The sequence below is a fragment of the Anomaloglossus baeobatrachus genome, chromosome 6 (assembly GCF_048569485.1).
Source record: "Anomaloglossus baeobatrachus isolate aAnoBae1 chromosome 6, aAnoBae1.hap1, whole genome shotgun sequence".
NCBI classification, from domain to species: Eukaryota; Metazoa; Chordata; class Amphibia; order Anura; family Aromobatidae; genus Anomaloglossus; species Anomaloglossus baeobatrachus.
This window is the reverse complement of record NC_134358.1, coordinates 81,203,172-81,227,631: the sequence shown is the minus strand read 5'-3', so window position 1 is coordinate 81,227,631 and position 24,460 is coordinate 81,203,172. Positions and strand designations below refer to the sequence as shown.

Below are 24,460 nucleotides of genomic sequence, written 5' to 3'. Positions count from 1 at the left end.
GCCATTAGATCCACTTCCGGAGTGCCCCACTTGCGGCAGATTGATCGAAACACTGCCGGATGCAGAGCCCACTCGCCGCTGTCCACGGTTTGACGGCTGAGATAATCTGCCTCCCAGTTTTCTACGCCTGGGATGTGGACTGCGGATATGGTGGACATGGAGTCCTCCGTCCACTGAAGGATGCGTTGAACCTCCAACATTGCCAGGCGGCTGCGTGTCCTGCCCTGGTGATTGATGTAGGCAACCGCTGTCGCGTTGTCTGACTGGACTCGGATGTGCTTGCCCGCCAACAGGTGGTGAAAGGCTAAGAGAGCTAGAAGCACAGCCCTGATTTCCAGCACATTGATCGAGAGGGCTGATTCGGACGGAGTCCAAGTGCCCTGCGCTCTGTGGTGGAGATATACTGCTCCCCAGCCGGATAGACTGGCATCCATGGTGAGGATCACCCAGGACGGGGCCAGGAAGGAGCTTACCTGAGACAGAGAGAGGGGCCGAAGCCACCACTGAAGGGAGCCCCTGGTCTGTGGCGACAGAGCCACTAACCTGTGCAAGGAGGAAGTCCGCTTGTCCCAACAGCGGAGAATGTCCAGCTGCAGAGGACGCAGATGGAACTGGACAAAGGGAACCGCTTCCATTGACGCCACCATCTGACCCAGCACCTGCATTAGGTGCCTGATGGAATGATGGCGGGGCCTCAGCAAAGAGCGCACCGCCAGATGGAGGGACTGCTGTTTGACTAAGGGCAGCTTCACAAGTGCCGGCAGAGTCTCGAATTGCATCCCTAGGTACGTGAGCTTCTGGGTCGGAGTCAGAGTGGACTTGGGCAGATTGACAAGCCACCCGAATTGGACTAGAGTGGCGAGAGTGAGCGAAACACTCCGCTGACAGTCTGCACTGGATGAAGCCTTGACTAGAAGGTCGTCCAGGTAAGGAATCACTGCCAACCCCTGGAGGTGCAGAACCGCAACCACTGCTGCCATGACCTTGGTGAATACTCGAGGGGCTGTGGCTAACCCGAAGGGGAGAGCCACGAATTGGAAATGTTCCTCTCCGATTGCAAAACGTAGCCAACGCTGGTGTGAAACTGCATTTGGCACATGCAGATAGGCATCTCTGATGTCGATGGATGCCAGGAAATCTCCTTGGGTCATTGAGGCAATGACTGATCGCAGAGACTCCATGCGAAAATGCCGCACCTGAACATGCTTGTTGAGAAGCTTGAGATCCAGGATGGGCCGGAAGGAACCGTCCTTTTTGGGGACTAGGAAGAGATTTGAGTAGAAACCTCTGAACCGTTCCCGGGCGGGAACCGGTACAATTACTCCGCTGGCCTGCAAGGATGCCACGGCCTGTGAGAAGGCGGCGGCCTTGGAGCAGGGGGGAGTTGACAGAAAAAATCTGTTTGGCGGGCTGGAAGAGAATTCTATCCTGTAGCCGTGGGAGATGATATCCCGCACCCACTGATCGGAGACGTGTTGAAACCACACGTCGCCAAAGTGGGAGAGCCTGCCACCGACTAAGGACGTTGCTGGCGCGGCCAGATAGTCAAGAGGAGGCTGCCTTAGTGGCAGCAGCTCCTGTGGACTTCTGAGGACGCGGCTTCGTGCGCCAGTTGGGTTTTTGGTCCTTGGCTGAGTTAGTGGACGAGGCCGAGGGCTTAGAGGACGACCAGTTGGAGGAACGAAAAGAACGAAACCTCGACTGGTTCCTGCCCTGGACAGGTTTCCTGGTTTTAGTTTGTGGCATGGAAGTACTCTTCCTGCCAAAAGCTTCCTTAATAATTTCATCCAGTTGTTCACCGAACAGCCTGGACCCAGCAAATGGGAGCCCAGCAAGGTACTTCTTTGAAGAAGCGTCTGCCTTCCACTCTTGAAGCCACAAGATCCTGCGGATAGCGAGGGAATTAGCCGAAGCCACCGCAGTGCGGTGAGAAGCCTCCAGCATGGCAGACATAGCATAGGATGAAAAGGCTGAAGCCTGGGAAGTTAAGACAACCATTTCGGGCATAGAGTCCCTGGTGAGGGAATGCATCTCCTCTAGAGAAGCAGAGATGGCTTTGAGAGCCCACACTGCTGCAAAAGATGGGGAGAACGAGGCCCCTGCCGCCTCATATATAGATTTGGCCAGAAGGTCAACCTGGCGGTCAGTGGAATCCTTAAGTGAGGTGCCATCAGCCACTGATACAACTGTCCGGGCTGAGAGTCTAGACACCGGAGGGTCTACTTTTGGTGAATGAGCCCACTCCTTGACCACCTCTGGTGGAAAGGGAAAGCGGTCATCAGAACCACGCTTTGGGAAGCGTTTGTCAGGACAGGCCCTAGGCTTGGTTACAGTGGCCTGAAAACTGGAGTGGTTAAAGAACACACTCCTTGTTCTCTTAGGCAAGGTAAACTGGTGCTTTTCTGCCAGAGAGGGTTGCTCCTCTGATGCTGGCGGATTGAGGTCCAGTACAGAATTAATGGACGCAATCAAATCACTAACATCTGCGTCACTTTCGGACAGATCAATGGGGCACATGGAGGTAGCGTCCGAGCCCCCAGTAAAGGCATCCTCCTCGTCCTGCGAATCAGCTCGTGAATCAGAGCCACGGGACGGGGAAGGAGAGGGAGCCCTGCGCCTCCTTTTAGGAGGACGGGGTCTGGGACCAGATGAAGAATCCTCTGTGAGCTCCGCTGAGAGAGCCCTAGCAGCAGAGGCGCCCTGTGAAGGGGGCTGATGCATGGTCAGCAAAGTCCGAGACAGCTGTCCCATGGAGTCGGCAAAAGACTGGGAGATTGACCTAGAGAAGGATTCTACCCAAGCCGGGGGTTCAGCCACCGGAGCCGGAGCAGCCGGAGGGACCACTGTGGGTGCGATACGAGGCTGAGGCATTGCCAGGTTAGAGCAGGCATCACAATGTGGATATGTGCTCGGTTCAGGCAGCACGAGCTTACATGCAGTGCATATTGCGTACAGCCTTGCAGCCTTGCTACTTGTGTGAGACATGCTGCTGAAGTGGGGGCTCTGAGCCAGAATGACCCCCAGAGAGTATATAAGCAGGTCCACAACCGGAGGTTGTGGCTTACCAGACCGTTTGTGTGCCTTAACAACACCGCCGACACAGTGGGGTGAGAAGGGACATGCCGGGAGTCCAGGCTTGGACCCGCTTTTCTTCAAACTCTTTCCAAAAATCAAAAATCAGATGAGAATGCATGTGTGGATGTATGCCTCTTGAACACAAAGCATTGAACTGGCTATATTTGGTTATCCAGGGGGTGTATAAGCTCAGAGGGAGGAGCTACACTTTTAAGTGTAGTACTTTGTGTGTCCTCCGGAGGCAGAAGCTATACACCCAATGTCTGGGTCTCCCATAGGAACGATAAAGAAATTTTAATTTGGTGTATATTTATACTGTCTAGTCTTAATAACAGTATGATAAATCTGGTGCATTTAAAGCACTTCCATCAAAAATGTATGAGAAGCTTCCATATTTTTCCTGAGTGGAAATACCCCTCTAGGTACACGAATTACACATTAATCTCTACAATGAGTGTTTGCGGCTTACCTTCCTCGGCTTCCTTTTTATCTTGGTTTGATGAAGCTGGTGTTTGTTTCGAATCCGCCTTTGGTTTCTTTTTGTTCTTCTTTATCTAAGAAAACAAAACACTTGAACCTCAGTTCACATAAATGTTACTTATGAGACACTGAGCTACAATGTTTTACCTATAAAAAAATATTTTAGAGTAGGCCTGCCCCAATGAGATTTGCCGTGACGTGGCAGCTCAAGAAATTGCAATTATTTGCCAAAAATCTCAAATTTTAATAAGTAGTTTGGAACTTTTAGTGTAGTAGTGCACATTTAGTGCTGGCTATCTTGTTTTTATTGGGTTTTTTTTTCAATGTTTTACCTAGGATGGTGTAACAGGATAGGTCTCCCTAAAGGGTTGGTGCAAAGGCAAAGTAATTTTCACTCTAAATCACAATCTATTTAGTGCCATAATCTAAACTATTTTGTAATATACTTGCATTAAAAAATCTGTATCTTCCCTCCCTACATATATCAAACTGCTTTTCTATTTTTTTTTCTCCCCTACCTCCTTTGTGATGACGCTTCATTTGAAACTTTCCAGTGCAAGCTCGGATGCTAAAAGCATCATCAGAGTTAGCTGCAGTCACTGCCGCAACCTCTGCCCCCATCCTGAAATTAAGCATCATCAGTGACGCTCGTTTCAGGGGTTGGGCTCGTCCCTACGTGATGTGCACAATGACAATGCACTTCCTGTTGGCTCAGATCAGCAATAAAGAGCCATAAGAATGGGTGGGGGGGGGGGGGGGGTAGTGTGTCCCAGATTTGAACAGAACAGCTGCTTTACATGCTGCCTCATTCACTGTCTATAGGACTGATGGGAAAGCTAAGTAATAAAGCTGGAGATTAAATGTGGCATTCATATGGGGGACAGAGCACTCCTGTTCTCATGATCAACAGGCGTCCAAATGCTTAAACACCAATATATCAGACACTCACCAGGGGCAGACAAAATATGTTTCAATTATGGGACAACCTCTCTTAAAAGGGAACCTGTCAGGTGCAATATGTACCCAGAACCGCGGGCAGTTCTGGGTGCATATTTCTAATCCCTGCCTAACTGTCCCAGCCTCATGTCGCATAAATACGTAAAGGGATCTTTAGAAAAACTAATTCTAAGGATTTTTTTATCATATGCTAATGAACACAGGGATTAGTTGCAAGGGTGTAGGTTCTTTTGTTCATTCCCTAGTTGGCCCCTAGGCCTCTGTGGGCGTGCTAACATGCTAATGAACGCGCAGCGTCAGAGGCATGGTCGCGCTCACCTGCTGCCACGGCTGAATTTTGGCTCAGTGTACATGATCCCCGTACTTCTGGTCATGTGCACTATGAAGCGGGAGTACGCATCCCGGCTTCACACTGGTGTAGTGCCCATGACCGAAAAGACTTCTGATCATGCGCTCTGACTATGACCAGCATTCTGAGTCGGTGACAACAGACACAGGTACGCGCGTCACTGCCGATGATTACGCTGGGCATTGAATAGCATGTTACCACTCCACTGTGGGCGTGCTAACATGCTAAGACAAATGAGCGCAGGAACTAAAGCCCTTGAAACTAGTCTAGGCGCTCATTAGCATAACAAAGGATCTTTATAAATACTTTCTCTAAATGTGGTGTCACACACAGCGACAACGACGTCGCTGCTAAGTCACCATTTTCTGTGACGTAGCAGCGACGTCCTGTTGCAGTGTGTGACATCCAGCAACGAGCTGGCCCCTGCTGTGAGGTCGCCGGTCGTTGCTGAATGTCCTGCTTCATTTTTTGCTTGTTGCTCTCCCGCTGTGAAGCACACATCGCTGTGTATGACAGCGAGAAAGCGACAAACTGAAGCGAGCAGGGAGCCGACGTCTGGCAGCTGCGGTGAGCTGTAACCAAGGTAAACATCGGGTAACCAAAAGGAAGCTCTTTGCTTGGTTACCCGATATTTACCTTCGTTACCAGCATCCGCTGCTCTCACACTGCCTGTGCTGCCGGCTCCCTGCACGTCAGAGTACACATTGGGTAAATAAGCAAGGGTTTGCTTATTAACCCGATGTGTACTCTGGCGTGCAGGGAGCCAGCGCTAAGCGGTGTGCGCTGGTAACCAATGTAAATATCGGGTAACCAAGCCCTTGGTTAGCCGATATTTACCTTAGTTACCAAGCACAGCATCGCTGGCTGGGGGCTGGTCACTGTTTGACAGCTCACCAGCGACCATGTAACGATGCAGCAGCGATCCTGATAAGGTCAGGTCACCGGTCGTGATCGCTGCTGCGTCGCTATGTGTGAACCCAGCATAAAGATCCCTTTATCTATGCTAGTGTATACAGGGATGGTTAGGCAGGGATTAGCAATATGCACCCAGAACTGCTCGTGGTCCTGGGTGCATATGGTTAGGCAGGGATTAGCAATATGTACCCAGAACTGCTCGTGGTCCTGGGTGCATATGGTTAGGCAGGGATTAGCAATATGTACCCAGAACTGCTCGTAGTCCTGGGTGCATATGGTTAGGCAGGGATTAGTAATATGTACCCAGAACTGCTCGTAGTCCTGGGTGCATATTGCACCTAACAGGTTCCCTTTAAATTGTGGGAATACCTTGGCAAGGCAATGTTATATTGGATTAGATGAGGCTGAGACATCCCCTTTAACTGTATTGGTAGATGGCACCAACTCTTTTTCCGTAGTGTGTCAAATCAGTAAGCAATATGGAGGCTATGGAAAGTCACCTTCTCATTCTTCTTTTCTGCGTCAAGTGCTTGCTTTGGACTTTCTTTTTTTACAGCAGGGATCAGGACTTCGTCAGCGAGCTCCACAGGCCGACCGTTTGGCTGGAAAAGAAAAAGTGACATTATGTAATTTTGCAATCTATATTTATTTTCCTGTGCTAAAGTTTTAGGCAGGGGTGTAAACAAGTTCTGCAGAATAAGAATGCTTGGAAACTGGAAGGGTTAATAGTTTACTTTGTATCAATCCCAATACAAAGGGAATTAATAGAAATCTAAGTAAAAGCAATATTTGAGGTCATCACATTTTGCCTTCAGAATAGATTCAATTCTTCTCGGTACACTTGCAGTGTTTGAAGGCGCTCTGCTTGGCTGCTGTTCCAAACACTTTGATGAACTAACCACAGCTCTTCCTCGGATGTCGGCGTGCACTGCACGATTATCTGCCTGTATTTCTCAGCTTTGAGGACACCAAGGAATGAAGGGAATTTTGTTTACTTACCGTAAATTCCTTTTCTTCTAGCTCCTATTGGGAGACCCAGACAATTGGGTGTATAGCCTCTGCCTCCGGAGGCCACACAAAGTATTACACTTTAAAAAGTGTAAACCCCTCCCCTCTGCCTATACACCCCCCCGTGCATCACGGGCTCCTCAGTTTTGGTGCAAAAGCAGGAAGGAGGAAACTTATAAATTGGTCTAGGGTAAATTCAATCCGAAGGATGTTCGGAGAACTGAAACCATGAACCAAAAGAACAATTCAACATGAACAACATGTGTACACAAAAGAACAACAGCCCGAAGGGAACAGGGGCGGGTGCTGGGTCTCCCAATCGGAGCTTGAAGAAAAGGAATTTACGGTAAGTAAACAAAATTCCCTTCTTTGTCGCTCCATTGGGAGACCCAGACAATTGGGACGTCCAAAAGCAGTCCCTGGGTGGGTAAAAGAATACCTCGATAAAAAGAGCCGAAAAACGGCCCCCTCTTACAGGTGGGCGACCACCGCCTGAAGGACTCGCCTACCTAGGCTGGCATCTGCCGAAGCATAGGCATGCACCTGATAGTGTTTCGTGAAAGTGTGCAGACTCGACCAGGTAGCCGCCTGACACACCTGCTGAGCCGTAGCCTGGTGCCGCAATGCCCAGGATGCACCCATGGCTCTGGTAGAATGGGCCTTCAGCCCTGAAGGAATCGGAAGCCCAGAAGAACGGTAGGCTTCAAGAATCGGTTCCTTGATCCACCGAGCCAAGGTTGACTTGGAAGCCTGCGACCCCTTACGCTGGCCAGCGACAAGGACAAAGAGCGCATCCGAACGGCGCAGGGGCGCCGTGCGAGAAATGTAGAGCCGGAGTGCTCTCACGAGATCTAACAAGTGCAAATCCTTTTCACATTGGTGAACTGGATGAGGGCAAAAGGAAGGTAAGGAGATATCCTGATTGAGATGAAAAGGGGATACCACCTTAGGGAAAAATTCCGGGACCGGACGCAGAACCACCTTATCCTGGTGAAACACCAGGAAGGGGGCTTTGCATGACAGCGCTGCTAGCTCAGACACTCTCCGAAGTGATGTGACTGCCACTAGGAAGGCCACCTTCTGCGAAAGGCGTGATTGAGAGACATCCTCCATAGGCTCGAAAGGTGGTTTCTGAAGAGCCGTTAGCACCCTGTTAAGATCCCAGGGTTCCAGCGGACGCTTGTAAGGTGGGACTATGTGGCAAACTCCCTGCAGGAACGTGCGGACCTGCGGAAGCCTGGCTAGACGCTTTTGAAAAAATACGGAAAGCGCCGATACTTGTCCCTTAAAAAAATCATATATGAATAGGAAAACGGGTTTAAGCCGCGCTGAAAAACCACTGGTGCAGGATTAATAAAGAAGTTTCTTTTTTATTACAGCATTACCAACGCGTTTCAGAGACTGGAACCGTCTCCTTCCTCAGGGAAAAAAGAAATCATGCAGCTGTCTAACAGTCAAGTGTTATAAAGGAGAATGAAGACTGCCACGTTGACAGCCATGACGTCATCCACCCACTCTGCCTTCAGGGCAATGACTCATAGACACGTGGAGAATATACAGAAAAAAACCACAATTAAAAACAACAAAAAGTTGTAAAATACAAATTACTGCATGCAAATGAAAATAAAAATATACATTTTTAAAATTTTTAAAACAAGTCTTTCGTGGTCCATTTTTGACATATAGAATTTAAGATCTACAAAAAAAAGGGGGGGGTTAAAATGGAAATGGAGAGGTACGAACCTATGGCCAAAAACTAGTATGCATGGGGATTAAACCACCAAACCATTCCTCCAAATGTATCTGGTTGGATTGGTGGAAATGGGGATGGAATGACATGAAGTGGCACAAAGAAATCAATTGATGAAGGCAAACGCCCTTAAGACATGTGAAAATGTAATAAATTTCCATGTATATATGAACTGTAGAATTGTGCAAGTACAAAACGTGACAATTTGTTAGATCCATTAGATGCATCAAGCTTTCCTGCCAGGAAGGATCAAAATGAACAATTTGACACAAAAAGGGGCTGATGTTAAAAGATCTGACATGAAATGGAAAGAAACCGCATCTATAGAAGGGAGCAAGTGCCAGTGGAGACGGGGTGAAATAAGTTCAGACCGTGGGAAAAAATCAACTGCGCAAGCGCATGGAAGGGATATAACCTTGCCGGGGTGAGAAAAGTTCAGACCGCAAGGAAAAGTGCTCAGTGGCACAGAGTGGAGCGTGAATATACCAGTGAAAACACTGTGCAAAGGTGGAGGGTGTTCGTAGCTAATAATTAAACTGATACAATTGTCGGGAAGAGTGATGGATCCCAAATGGGGGTAAAATACTTATGGAAATAAAACACTCCAAAAAAAGGGGTTTTTTTTCACCAAGATAAAGAAAAAAAGGGGTGGAAATCATACGGGGATGAGGAGTACATGAAGCTGACGGAAATGCCGGCATTTCTATATAGGAGAGGAGTCAGGAGAAAAAAGGAAGGTCCGAATGTGTTTATAAATATTAGGAAATATTAAGAAAAATAAAATATATTACATATAAAGATGAAGATTCATTAATACCGATTATTATTATCTTTTGAATTTATTTAAAAAGGAAAGTATTGAATATTAATAGATTAATACTTTAAAATTGGAGCGAAAAACACGCTGGAAAAATGAAACTAGCGAATCATGAACATATGTTAAAAATGTAAAAATTACAAATGGCTTGCCAAAGGCACTGTGGAGGACAAAGTCCCCTTTACTCATAAGAAAGGATGTTTGTCCCTTTTTACATTGAAATGTGGCTATTCACAAAATTGCACCATGACCGATTTTTAAAATTATAAAAGTATGAAAAATCTTACCCGTAGGTTTGGATTACAAATATAATAAATTATGAATTAATAAATTAATAAAATAAATCGGAGACTTCGTTAAGGCCAATGGGAAGGAATCTTTTAAGATAAAAAATCATTTGACATGCCAATCAAATTTTGTTATCTATCTGGTTGATTGCATATGCGGCAAACAGTATGTGGGCAGAACGAGCCAAGCACTACACAACAGATTAAATTCGCATCGCCACAATATAAAAACGGGCTTCCTTTTACATGGCCTTTCTAAACATTGTGTTATACAGCATAATAAAAATCCTGATTTTAAAGTTACACCAATTGAACAGATTGACCCTGCTGTACACAATAGGGCTGAAACCCTCAGCAGAAAAGAGACTTTCTGGATTTATAAATTAAATACCCTGAAACCATTTGGCCTTAACGAAGTCTCCGATTTATTTTATTAATTTATTAATTCATAATTTATTATTTTACATCCATGTCAATGTGCTGTCTAATACCTTTATGTCTGTTGTTGGTGCTTTTTACTCTATTTAAAATCAGTGTTTTATGGTCTGTTTTAGTCTTTTTATAGCTCTGGCAATGCAAACCGCCCCTAGATATTTGTAATCCAAACCTACGGGTAAGATTTTTCATACTTTTATAATTTTAAAAATCGGTCATGGTGCAATTTTGTGAATAGCCACATTTCAATGTAAAAAGGGACAAACATCCTTTCTTATGAGTAAAGGGGACTTTGTCCTCCACAGTGCCTTTGGCAAGCCATTTGTAATTTTTACATTTTTAACATATGTTCATGATTCGCTAGTTTCATTTTTCCAGCGTGTTTTTCGCTCCAATTTTAAAGTATTAATCTATTAATATTCAATACTTTCCTTTTTAAATAAATTCAAAAGATAATAATAATCGGTATTAATGAATCTTCATCTTTATATGTAATATATTTTATTTTTCTTAATATTTCCTAATATTTATAAACACATTCGGACCTTCCTTTTTTCTCCTGACTCCTCTCCTATATAGAAATGCCGGCATTTCCGTCAGCTTCATGTACTCCTCATCCCCGTATGATTTCCACCCCTTTTTTTCTTTATCTTGGTGAAAAAAAACCCCTTTTTTTGGAGTGTTTTATTTCCATAAGTATTTTACCCCCATTTGGGATCCATCACTCTTCCCGACAATTGTATCAGTTTAATTATTAGCTACGAACACCCTCCACCTTTGCACAGTGTTTTCACTGGTATATTCACGCTCCACTCTGTGCCACTGAGCACTTTTACTTGCGGTCTGAACTTTTCTCACCCCGGCAAGGTTATATCCCTTCCATGCGCTTGCGCAGTTGATTTTTTCCCACGGTCTGAACTTATTTCACCCCGTCTCCACTGGCACTTGCTCCCTTCTATAGATGCGGTTTCTTTCCATTTCATGTCAGATCTTTTAACATCAGCCCCTTTTTGTGTCAAATTGTTCATTTTGATCCTTCCTGGCAGGAAAGCTTGATGCATCTAATGGATCTAACAAATTGTCACGTTTTGTACTTGCACAATTCTACAGTTCATATATACATGGAAATTTATTACATTTTCACATGTCTTAAGGGCGTTTGCCTTCATCAATTGATTTCTTTGTGCCACTTCATGTCATTCCATCCCCATTTCCACCAATCCAACCAGATACATTTGGAGGAATGGTTTGGTGGTTTAATCCCCATGCATACTAGTTTTTGGCCATAGGTTCGTACCTCTCCATTTCCATTTTAACCCCCCCCTTTTTTTTGTAGATCTTAAATTCTATATGTCAAAAATGGACCACGAAAGACTTGTTTTAAAAATTTTAAAAATGTATATTTTTATTTTCATTTGCATGCAGTAATTTGTATTTTACAACTTTTTGTTGTTTTTAATTGTGGTTTTTTTCTGTATATTCTCCACGTGTCTATGAGTCATTGCCCTGAAGGCAGAGTGGGTGGATGACGTCATGGCTGTCAACGTGGCAGTCTTCATTCTCCTTTATAACACTTGACTGTTAGACAGCTGCATGATTTCTTTTTTCCCTGAGGAAGGAGACGGTTCCAGTCTCTGAAACGCGTTGGAAATGCTGTAATAAAAAAGAAACTTCTTTATTAATCCTGCACCAGTGGTTTTTCAGCGCGGCTTAAACCCGTTTTCCTATTCATATATGATTTTTGCTGTTCCACGGGGCCGCTGCTTTCTAACCAAGCTGACACTCACATGCGATTTCAGGAGTTGTGACTGGCACAACCTGATCAGGTGAGTGTTACCATAACTTTCTGTCGTTTCTGGTTTATCGGATAAGACCCTATTTGCGCCTTCTGTCTCCCCACCTCTGATACTTGTCCCTTGAGAGAGCCGAGAGACAAACCCTTATCCATTCCGGATTGAAGGAAAGAAAGAAAAGTGGGTAAGGCAAACGGCCAGGGGGTAAAACCCCCATCAGAGCACCAGGATAAGAAGATCCTCCAAGCCCTGTGATAGATCTTGGCGGACGTTGGTTTCCTGGCTTGTCTCATAGTGGCAATGACATCTTGAGATAACCCTGAGGACGCTAGGAGCCAGGACTCAATGGCCACACAGTCAGGTTGAGGGCCGCAGAATTCAGATGGAAAAATGGCCCTTGAGACAGCAAGTCTGGTCGGTCTGGGAGTGCCCACGGTTGACCCACCGTGAGGTGCGACAGATCCGGGTACCACGACCTCCTCGGCTAGTCTGGAGGGACGAGGATGGCGTGGCGGCAGTCGGACCTGATCTTGCGCAACACTCTGGGCAGCAGTGCCAGAGGAGGAAATACATAAGGCAGTCGAAACTGCGACCAATCCTGAACTAATGCGTCCGCCGCCAGAGCTCTGTGATCTTGAGACCGTGCCATGAATGCTGGGACTTTGTTGTTGTGCCGAGACGCCATGAGATCGACGTCCGGCGTTCCCCAGCGGCAACAGATCTCTTGAAACACGTCCGGGTGAAGAGACCATTCCCCTGCGTCCATGCCCTGGCGACTGAGAAAGTCTGCTTCCCAGTTTTCTACGCCCGGGATGTGAACTGCGGAGATGGTGGAGGCTGTGGCTTCCGCCCACAGCAGAATCCGCCGAACTTCTTGGAAGGCCTGACGACTGCGTGTGCCTCCCTGGTGGTTGATGTACGCGACCGCCGTGGCGTTGTCCGACTGTATGCGGATCTGTCTGCCCTCCAGCCACCGATGGAACGCCTTTAGGGCTAGATACACTGCCCTTATCTCCAGAACATTGATCTGAAGGGAGGACTCTGTCGGAGTCCAGGTTCCCTGAGCCCTGTGGTGGAAGAAGACCGCTCCCCACCCTGACAGACTCGCGTCCGTCGTGACCACAGCCCAGGATGGGGGCAGGAATGATTTTCCCTTCGATAAGGAAGTGGGAAGAAGCCACCACTGAAGAGAGGTTTTGGCTGCCAGTGAAAGAGAGACGTTCCTGTCTAGGGACGTCGACCTCCTGTCCCATTTGCGGAGAATGTCCCATTGAAGTGGACGCAGATGAAACTGCGCAAAGGGAACTGCCTCCATTGCTGCCACCATCTTCCCTAGGAAGTGCATGAGGCGCCTCAAGGGGTGTGACTGGGTCCGAAGGAGAGAGTGCACCCCTGTCTGCAGCGAACACTGTTTGTCCAGCGGAAGCTTCACTATCGCTGAGAGAGTATGAAACTCCATCCCGAGGTAAGTCAGTGATTGGGTCGGTGTCAATTTTGACTTCGGGAAATTGATGATCCACCCGAACCTCTGGAGAGTCTCCAGAGCAATGGTCAGGCTGTGTTGACATGCCACCCGGGAGGGTGCCTTGACTAGGAGATCGTCTAAGTAAGGGATCACCGAGTGGCCCTGAGAGTGTAGGACCACCACCACGGATGCCATGATCTTGGTGAAGACCCGTGGGGCTGTCGCCAGGCCGAAAGGCAGTGCCACAAACTGAAAAAGTGCATCGGCTCGCTCGGGGGGGGCGGCGATGTTCTGAAGAAACGAGTCGGAGGACGAGAGCTGAGCTCTATCCTGTAACCGTGAGACAGAATGTCTCTCACCCATCGGTCTTGGACATGTGGCCACCAGGCGTCGCAAAAGCGGGAGAGCCTGCCACCGACCGAGGATGCGGTTTGGGAAGGCCGAAAGTCATGAGGAGGCCGCCTTGGAGGCGGTTCCTCCGGCGGTCTTTGGAGGACGTGACTTAGACCGCCATGCAGAAGAGTTCCTCTGGCCCTTCTCTGACCTGTTGGACGTGGAGGATTGGGACCTGGCTGAGGGCCGAAAAGACCGAAACCTCGATTGAATTTTTCGTTGCTGAGGTTTGTTTGGTTTCGACTGGGGTAAGGACGAGTCCTTACCCTTGGATTGTTTAATAATTTCATCCAATTGCTCGCCAAACAAACGGTCGCCAGAAAATGGCAAACCGGTTAAGAACTTCTTGGAAGCAGAGTCTGCCTTCCATTCGCGTAGCCACATGGCCCTGCGGACTGCCACCGAATTGGCGGACGCTACCGCTGTACGGCTCGCTGAGTCCAGGACGGCGTTCATGGCGTAGGACGAAAAGGCCGATGCCTGAGAAGTCAAAGACACAACTTGCGGAGCAGAGGTACGTGTGACTGCATTAATCTCAGACAGACAAGCTGAGATAGCTTGGAGTGCCCACACGGCTGCAAAGGCCGGAGCAAAAGACGCGCCTATGGCTTCATAGATGGATTTCATCAGGAGCTCTATTTGCCTGTCAGTGGCATCCTTGAGCGATGAACCATCTGCCACTGATACTACGGATCTAGCCGCCAGTCTAGAGACTGGAGGATCCACCTTGGGACACTGAGCCCAACCCTTAACTACGTCAGGGGGGGAAGGGGTAACGTGTGTCATTAAGGCGCTTAGTAAAGCGCTTGTCCGGAATGCTCTGTGCTTCTGGACAGCATCTCTGAAGTTAGAGTGATCGAAAAACGCACTCCGTGTACGTTTGGGAAACCTAAACTGGTGTTTCTCCTGCTGTGAAGCCGACTCCTCTATAGGTGGAGTTGGGGGAGAAAGATCTAGCACCTGGTTGATGGACGCTATAAGGTCATTTACTATGGCGTCCCCTTCAGGTGTATCAAGATTGAGAGCAACGTCAGGATCAGAGCCCTGAGCTGCGACCTCCGCCTCATCCTCCAGAGAGTCCTCATGCTGCGACCCCGAACAGCGTGATGAAGCCGGGGAAGGTTCCCAGCGAGCCCGCTTAGCCGGTCTGGGACTGCGGTCCGTGTCGGAGTCCTCCCCGTGGGACCTAGGTGTCACCCCAGGAGCACTCTGCTGCACCGACCGAGAGGGGCCTGGGGGCGATGAACTCACAGTGCCCGGGGCCTGTGTGACCGATCTGGACTGCAAGGCTTCTAGTATCTTAGCAGACCATCTGTCCATAGACTGAGCCATGGATTGAAAAAGCGACTCAGAGAGTTTCTCAGCCAAAACTGCAAACTCTGTCCCTACCACCTGGACAGTGGAAGCCGGCGGTTCTACCTGAGACGAGGGTCCCACCAGTGCCCGAGGCTCCGGCTGAGTGAGTGCCACAGGGGCCGAGCATTGCACACAGTGAGGGTAGGTGGAACCTGCAGGTAACATAGCCGCACAAGAGGTACAGGTTGCAAAATAAGCCTGTGCCTTGGCACCCTTGCTCTTTGCGGACGACATGCTGTAGTTTCCTCTGAGAGTGATCACTGAGGGTATATAGCCAAAAGCAAAAACAATGCGGCCGAACAGAGAAAATGTATACAAATATATATATATATATATACACACACACTTCGGCACCCAAGGGGGGCCAGCACCGGGTAACCGGTGTGGCTTACCGACCGCCCAAAGCGGTTGTGTGTCCACCAGATTCCCTGCCTGGGCCTCCCAGAGCTGTAGAGCTCTCTGAAATCCTCCACCGGCAGAAGTGATTGTAAATATGGCTGCCAGAGTTCTCAGGGGAGGAGGGAGCCGTGGGCGTGACTAATAAAGTGCGGGAATCTGGTGCCCCACAGTGCTCAGTGAGGGGGGAGGAGAACACCTAAGTATGCTCCAGCCCTCACAGCCGACGTCCAGTCGACCGTCCCGCCCTTACCCCTGACTGGCAGGCCCGGGGGCGGGAGTTATGGTACTAGGCCGCAGAAGCCGGGGACTAAATTTAATAACGCGGCCGGCAAACAGGCGCGGTAGTCCCGGTCGTCACAAAAAAACAGCAGCCGCTGCAGCGTAACACAGGCGCTCCGTGCACCGTCCCCAAGGGGACACAGAGTACCTTATAGATGCAGGGCCTGTCCCTGATGATACTCAGTCTCCTGTCCGTCAGATTCCCCCAGGGGCTGCGGAGGGAGCCCGGTTCCAGTGAATGGTGACCGGTTAGGATCCCACTTCTCCCAGAGCCTCTAAGGGATGGGGAAGGACAAACGGCATGTGGCTCCAGCCTTTGTACCCGCAATGGGTACCTCAACCTTAACAGCACCGCCGACTTAGTGGGGTGAGAAGGGAGCATGCCGGGGGCCCTGTTAGGGCCCTCTTTTCTTCCATCCGATACAATCAGCAGCTGCTGCTGACTAAAATGGGAGCTTGAGTGAATGTGTGCCTCCTTCAACACAAAGCATAAAACTGAGGAGCCCGTGATGCACGGGAGGGTGTATAGGCAGAGGGGAGGGGTTACACTTTTTAAAGTGTAATACTTTGTGTGGCCTCCGGAGGCAGAGGCTATACACCCAATTGTCTGGGTCTCCCAATGGAGCGACAAAGAAAGACAAGGTTGAGGACCATAGAAGCAGTAAGGACACTTAGTGCAGCAGATGAAAGACACATCATGCTAACTTCTGTTTAAAAATCAGAAAATGTCCAGCAGTGCCATCAACTCAGAACTGACAGCAACCAGCAGGACCCAGCTACACCCATCCACTGTTCACAGAAGGCTGGCCAGTATTGGTCTTCATCTAACAGAAAAGCCCAAATACTGATATGGAAACAAGGAAACTCCATTATCTACAACAAAAGACCCGGAATACTGAAAAATGGTGCTCTGGACTCGAGTTAATATGTGTAATATTAGGGTGTTTGCTCGCTGAGGGTTGGAGAGTGGTAGAATGATGACAATCTACAGGAACTGTGAAGCGTGGCGGAGGGCCCTTCCAGATTTAAAGGGAACCTGTCACCAGATATGGGGCCTATAAGCTGCGGCCACCACCAGTGGGCTCTTATATATACAGCATGTTAGAATGCTGTATTTAAGAGCCCAGGCCGCTGTGTAGAGAATAAACATACACTTTATAATAACTCACCTAGGTCGCCCCGGTGCAAACTGGTCGAATGGGCGTCTCCGTTCTCCGGGAGTGGCGCCTTCTCTTTCGGCCATCTTTGTTCTCCTTCTTCTGAAGATGTCACACACACTCGCTGGCATCGAGATCCTGCACAGGCGCACTTTGATCTGCTGGACGGGCACACTGCTCAGGACCTGAATGCTGGCGAGTGTGGATGACGAACGCGTCATGCAGCGCGGCTTCAGAAGATGGAGGACGAAGATGGCCGAAAGAGGCAGCACCGGACAACGGAGACACCCATATGGCCCACCGTACGGCCGTTAGGTAAGTATTATAAAGTGTTTTTTATGTTATACCCCCGGCCTGGGCTTTTATATACAGCATGTTAGAATGCTGTATATAAGAGCCCGGTGGTGGTGGCTGCAGCTTATAGGGCAAAAAAGTGGTGACAGGTTCCCTTTAAGTTTGATTTAGATTTCCCTTTTGTTCACTTTGCCTTTTGTTAATTGATAAAAATAAACCATTAACACTTAGATTTCTAACTTTGTGGCATCTTCTCTCCCCGCCTGTCTAAAACTTTTGCATATTCTTGGGTATCTAAGGCTAAGTTAACATTTCCGTTGTTTTCCATCAGTCACATGCGTCGCTTGACACACGTGACTGATGCGCTGTACAACGGATGACAAAGAACAGAATTCTTTGTCGGACTCCGTTGTGTGCGGGGGGCGGAGCGCGAGGGGGGCGGAGTTCGGGGTGGGTGGAGCCGAGCGAGGCCGTGGCGCTGAGGACGTCAGTGGCGCGGGGACTGCAGGGCTGGGGACAGGTAAGTGTGTGTGAGTGTGTGTACATGCTGAGTGTGGGAGGGGGCAGAGCCGAGCGGGGAAGTGTCAGGCTCCCTGCACAGCCAGGCTAAATATCGGGTATAAGCAAAGCACTTTTTGCTTAGTTACCCGATATTTACCTTGGTTACCAGCATACACCGCTTAGCGCTGGCTCCCTTCACACGTAACCACTGTAAATATTGGGTAACTAACCAAAGCGCATTGCTTGGTTACCTGATGTGTATCCTGGTTACGTATGCAGGGAGCCAGAGAGCATGCGCAGCGAAATCCTACGGATCGCGCTGCTCAAAAAACGTTACATGCTGCGTTCCCCCCGCCCAGCGGTCAGTCGTTCCACGACTGATCAGTCGGGCGGATGGTGCAACGCAGCATCACCAGTCACAATCCGCCGCTCATACAAGTCTATGGGAACAACGGAATCCGTTGTTTACCAGAGCAGCGGATTGTGACTGATACAATTTACCGGAAGTGTGAACCTAGCCTAAGACAGGCATCAGAAATACAGCAACATAAAAATAAACCAGCAGGTCTTTAAATGGAACCTGTCATGTCAAAAAATGGTACCTGATTTGTAGGCAGGACGTTACAGAGCAGAAGGAGGTGATCAGATGTATTATGTACATTCCTGTGGGAAATGCTTCAGTAAAATTAGCAGTTTATTCATTGAAACCCCTGGTGTGTTTGTATACAGGAGTCCAGTGTGCGGTCCTACTAGTGATTGACAGTCTTCACTGCATAAGTGTTCCTAGAGATAGCTGTCAGTCACTATTAGGAGCGCCCACTGGATCATACACATACAAACACCAGAGATTCCAATAAGCAACAAGTTTTACTGAAACTTTTCCACCCGACCTGTATATCACTCTGCTCATCTGCTCTATACAGAGATGTCCGCAGATCAGAGTGTCCCTTTACAGGAATGTAGGAGGACGCCCCTTTAAATTGTCACTTGTTCACATAAAAAAAACACTTTTTAATATGTCATTTGACAAACAATTCTCCAGAAAGTGATGTATTTGCAAAGCTTTTCGGTGTCTGATATTTTCTGTAGACGGTAGTTGGGTACACATTGTGTTTTCCAGATTTCCAAACAGGTCATTGGGGGTCTTGGTCTATAATAGAGTTTACATGGCCTCTCCTAAACCGTACTGGGTAAAGCGTGCTGACATCTGCGGCATTAGTACAACTCGTGTCCATACAGCTGCTGCACATGGCAGTAAAAGGAGAAAGACAAAGACGCCATGCACGTAACTACCAACAAATGTCAGCGGTACGAGGGGTCGGTGAGGGGGAGGTGGGCTGTGAATGGGCACACAGCTGCTTGTATAGGGTAGGATGCACAATCCAGTGAAAAGATACATGCACAATGGCAGATTTCTGACTATAGATACTGCTTATATACATAACTTGATTGGGTCTTTTTTAAATGGATGGATATTGTATTGGGAAGTCAATAGGAAGGTTCCGTTCTTATTTACATGGGGAGATTTGCTGCGGACTATTACTGTATTTTTTGGACTATAAGACGTACCTTTTTTTCCCCCAAATGTTGGGGGAACGTGGAGGGTACGTCTTATAGTCTAAATGTGGCTGCGGTGAATGAGGGTGCTGCGGTGGAGCGGGTCATCGGCGTCACGAGCAGGCTGCAGCAGCGCCTGCTGTGACCACGTGGACCTGCTCATTTCATATGCATCCTCACGCCCATCATCTTTCAACGCCGAAAGGTGGGCGGGATGATGGGCGGGGGGTGCGTGCATAGTAAACAGCCGGCCTGTGTGATCACCTCTGGCAACTACAGCCTTGAGTGATCATGTGCGGCTGTATTCTCTGCCCCCCCTCGCGTATCATCATCAGTGCGGGGGTGGCAGTGAATAAGTAGGGTATACTCTCAGTTCCCTGCAGCATCGCTCGTCTTCCTGTCTGCCGGCTGCTGATCTGTGTAGAGAGCGGTGAGTACAGGGATGACGTCATCGCTGTACGCATCACTCTCCACACACATCAGCAGCCGGCAGACAGGAAGACGAGCGATGCTGCAGGGGAACGGCTCCACACAGGTCAGCGGCGCTGCTGCAGGGGAACGGCTCCACACAGGTCAGCGACGCTGCTGCTGACACAGAGGAAGACGAGCGATGCTGCAGGGAGTGAGGAAAGGAGAGTATAAACGTTTATTTTATAAGCAGGATGGGGGTATATTATGAGCAGGATGGGTGGGTATCTAGCAGGATGAGGGATATATACAAGGATGGGGATCATATACAAAGCAGGAGGATCATTACCAGGATGGGGTATCTTAGTAGAGTATTTGGGAACATTACCCCCATAACAGTGTCAGCAGCAGATCCTCACCCCATAACAGTTTGTCATGACCACATTTTTTGCTTAAAATTTTATTTTCCTCCTCTAAAACCAGGGTGCGTCTTATGGTCCGGTGCGTATTATAGTCCGAAAAATACGGTATTTCAGCAGCATAAGGCCGCGCTCACATCAGCGGTATTTTGTCGCAGGGTCGGATTCGGTACAAATGCGTTTCAGCTCAATTCACCTAAAATGGAGTTGCGGCGGGATGCGGTCACATGCACCGCATGTGATCACGATTCCATAGGAAATGAATGGAGCAGAAACATTTGTTCCGGATCCGGCCCTGCGGCAAAATACCACTGATGTGAGCGCGGCCTTAGGGCGGCTTTGCACGTTGCGACATCGCACGTGCGATGTCGGTGGGGTCAAATCGAAAGTGACGCACATCCGGCGTCACTTTCGACATCGTACTGTGTAAATGCTAGATGATACGATGAACGAGCGCAAAAACGTCGTTATCGTATCATCGTTGCATTCACCGACATTTTCATAATGCCGGTGCCGCGACAGGTACGATGTTGTTCCTCGTTCCTGCGGCAGCACACATCGCTGTGTATGAAGCCACAGGAGCGAGGAACATCTCCTTACCTGCCGCCGGCGGCTATGCGGAAGGACGGAGGTGGGCGGCATGTTTACATCCTGCTCATCTCCGCCCCTATTGGCCGCCTGCCGTGTGACGTCGCTATGACGCCGCACGACCTGCCCCCTTAGGAAGGAGGCGGGTCGCTGGCCAGAGCGACGGTCACAGGGCAGGTGAGTGCATGTGAAGCTGGCGTAGCGATAATTTTCGCTACGCCAGCTATCACACAATATCGTACCTGCGACGGGGGCGGGGACTATCGCGTGCAACATCGCAGCATCGGCTTGCGATGGCGCAACGTGCAAAGCCTGCCTTAGATGTAATCAGGAGACCAATCATTAACATGGCTGTAAAATGGCCTTAATTTTCATGTGAGAAAAACCAGATCGAATTTCCCCGTATTTTTTTTCTTGTTTCTCCACTTTCATCCGAGTGCTGCCGGATATTGTTTTCAAGGATCCATAGACCTGACTTGCTAATTTTGACCCGACACTATCAGACATGTCTGGGCAAAAATATAACGGACATATGAATCAATATAGTTTTGAGGTCTATGTTTGAAAAACGCGGCTCGCACCGGTATGCAAAGAACGGAGGTCTGAACGAGCCCTTACTCGCAGCATGAGACCTGATAAGAGGCAAGCAGCAGCGCTGGATGGAGTTACACATATCACAAGACTGGGGACTGGTTTCTAAATCGAGCAGAGATTGTCGGACCGCTGACTGTACGCTTCTGATATATTTATTTAAGCCGGGCAGGGGTGAAGGAGCAGAGGGCAGGCAGAGGTCTTATCTTCCCTGCCAGTAGAAATAGGATTGCTTGCTACAATAAAAAAAAAAAACCTTCTAGAATTGCATCATCTGACAGATTATTACAAATTGCAGTGTGTCTGGTCAGTTTCTGGGAAAGTGATCTCAAACAGGTGATCGTTTTGCTCTCCATCTTCTGATCTGATGCCAGAAGAGTCTGGGGACGAATCTCAGAGAACACAGGGAGCTCAGCAATCCTGTGTATGGAGGAGTCGGGAGATACGGCTGTCAACTGACTATCATAAAATGGGGTCTATAAATCACTATCTGGCCATACAGATGGACAGCCATTACTGAACTCACACAACCCTGCAGGTCGGATGAGTTTTGTGAGGCCCCTTTCACACATTTTTTCTGCCGTGAGTCACAATCCGTCGAATTTTGAAAAAAACGGACCTGGCGACTTATGCTGATGGATCCGTTTTTTTCTCATTGACTTGTATTAGCAACGGATTGTGACAGATGGCTTCACGTTTCATCCGTCGTTTGACGGATCCGTCGAAAAATGCTTGTCCGTCGGACGGAGACGACGTCCACAATAACGTTTTTCGTGTACGTTGAAAAACGGATGGCGGCAGATCCGTTGCTTGGTGGAATGGAAGCCTGTGGGCGCAGGATCTGTCTTCATCCGTCAAATGACGGAATCCGGCGACGGATTCCATTTTTTTGTTAACTGAGCATGCTCCAATATTTAGCCCCCAGCTAGTCAGATCCGTCAAAAAACGGATCTGTCGCATCAGTTTAGCCACAATCTATTACGGATATGTCGAGAAAACGGATTGTGAATGATCGCAAAAAACTGCTGTGTGAAAGGGGCCTAAACTGTCACTACTAAGCTCCTCCTGGGAGAACAAGGGGGAGGGGGGGTGTAGAACAAAACCCCTGGCCGACCAAACACATCAGACAATGATGTGATGTATAGGACATGAATGGTGCTAATTGTCTCCCTAGACAGCTACAGCTCCTTGAAGGGGGTGAGGGTCATCTCTGGGGCACCCTGGACAGACCACCACATGTCACTGACAATTAACACTTCACTCATTCCCATTCCTTTTCTGAACTTGTGCTTTAAAAAGTTTTAAAAAAAACTTCGAGCATGTCGTGGTGAGTTTGGAAAATTGTTAAGCAACAGGTTTGTGTGCGAAGATCCCACCAACTTACAACACAAGGACAGAGGTCGATCAGCTCAGTGCTGCGCCCCTTCACCTGTGATCGGCTCTGCTTCTGTGGAGCAAGTAAAAACTACAGGCGAAAAAAAAGCCAAATTAGTTATTACTCAGATCTCTCAGCTGAGTCACTAATCAAAGGCCACCAAGGAGCCGGCAGAGGAAGGGACTCTGGAGCCATCACCTCCTGTGCAGCCCATGACAACTGCCACTCGGGGAAATCAGGACAGGCTTGGAAGAAAACAGCATCAGGAGCCGAGAAAACGTACCCTCCTGCACAGCGAAAAACAAAACCCTGCTCCATGAGAACAGAACCAAGCGACAGTACCAGAGAGCGCGTCTCGTAATCATATACATGTAAGAGGGCTCCTGTCATGCAGAATATACTGTCAGTTCCCAAAAATGAATGGGGAAATTAATTTCCTAGTTCCACGTGCTCTCCCGGGTGGCACTAAGGATGGGGCAGCTCCTCACTGCTTTAAGGTCTTATTCACACCATAGGAAGCGATGGATAGGATGTGTGACGCTTCAGCAGAAATCCAAGCCTCCGGACCCTCGGATTTGCAGATTGATATGATATAGATTGGAAGCTTTCGAGCAGGGCCCTCATTCCTACTGTAGCTGTTGAATTATGTGCCATTTTGTTTTGTATTTGTCTATACAACCCCCACCGGATTGTAAAGTGCTGCGGAATATGTTGGCGCTATATAAACAAACATTATTATATTATTATTATTATTATTATTATAGATCCACAAATCAATTACATTTTGTAATCAGGATTTTTTTTCCATTAAAATTATAGGCAATGATTATTGCCGCAGGATGGACCTCAGTTTAAGGGGTAATGTGGCATAAATGTTAGAGACTCAAATGAATGGTCTTCTATGCCAAAGCAATACTTGCTCTCAGCGCTGGTTAATCGGAGGTCTCAAGCAGGATACCACCATCTATGACATCCACATGGCCTTATGGAGCGGAGAAGGGGTCTGTTCAGGAGTAATCCCCTGTTATTGTACGGGTAGTCCAGCCTACAAAAATATATCACCTATCCACTTGAAAGATTATCCTCTTCATCTCGCTGTTGGTACAAGCTCTGGATCCCTTAGAGGGGTTGACCATTGCTCAGACAACCACCTCTCAATTAACTCAATTTGCCCTTATTAAAATAATACATACTCCCATGCAGTGTCAGCAGTCGCTCTCCCAGAGTCATGTGTGGTTGTTAGGTCACTTGAGCCCTGTGACCACAGCAGCTGAACAGCAGCCTCTGATTGGCTACAGTGCTCATGTGATGCACTCAAAAGATGTGCTCCCAGCACAGCAGCGGGGGGGCACCACTGAGTACAGAGGAGCAGTGCTAGTCCGGGGGGGTATCACTGCTTCACGCACCTCCCTGAGCCCAGTAACAGGTTGCCTGGTAGGAGACAACTCCTAATGGAGTGAATGGATCCCTTGCGGCAGAACATGAATAGGATAAAACAAAAAAAAAAAAAAACACCAATGGACACAATAACTAAAGTCTCAGCCCGCCCCTGCCCCCAGAGTGGCTGCCGCCATGTCACCCCTGACAGCCCGCCCCTGCCCCCAGAGTGGCTGCCGCCATGTCACCCCTGACAGCCCGCCCCTGCCCCCAGAGTGGCTGCCGCCATGTCACCCCTGACAGCCCGCCCCTGCCCCCAGAGTGGCTGCCGCCATGTCACCCCTGACAGCCCGCGCCTGCCCCCATGTCACCCCTGACAGCCCGCGCCTGCCCCCATGTCACCCCTGACAGCCCGCGCCTGCCCCCATGTCACCC

The 24,460-nt window shown here is 48.6% G+C and overlaps 1 protein-coding gene across 1 annotated transcript in view; it reads right to left on the bottom strand.

Annotated features, from left to right (window-relative positions):
* Window positions 1-24,460, bottom strand: part of MTDH (metadherin) — a 161,209-nt gene that overhangs the window by 134,522 nt on the left and 2,227 nt on the right. Inside the window, exons 2-3 of the mRNA XM_075353065.1 lie at window positions 6,277-6,378; window positions 3,545-3,629 (exon numbers count right to left, since the gene is read on the bottom strand). Coding sequence (XP_075209180.1) covers window positions 3,545-3,629; window positions 6,277-6,378 — 187 coding nt within the window. The remainder of the gene's footprint in view (window positions 1-3,544; window positions 3,630-6,276; window positions 6,379-24,460) is intronic.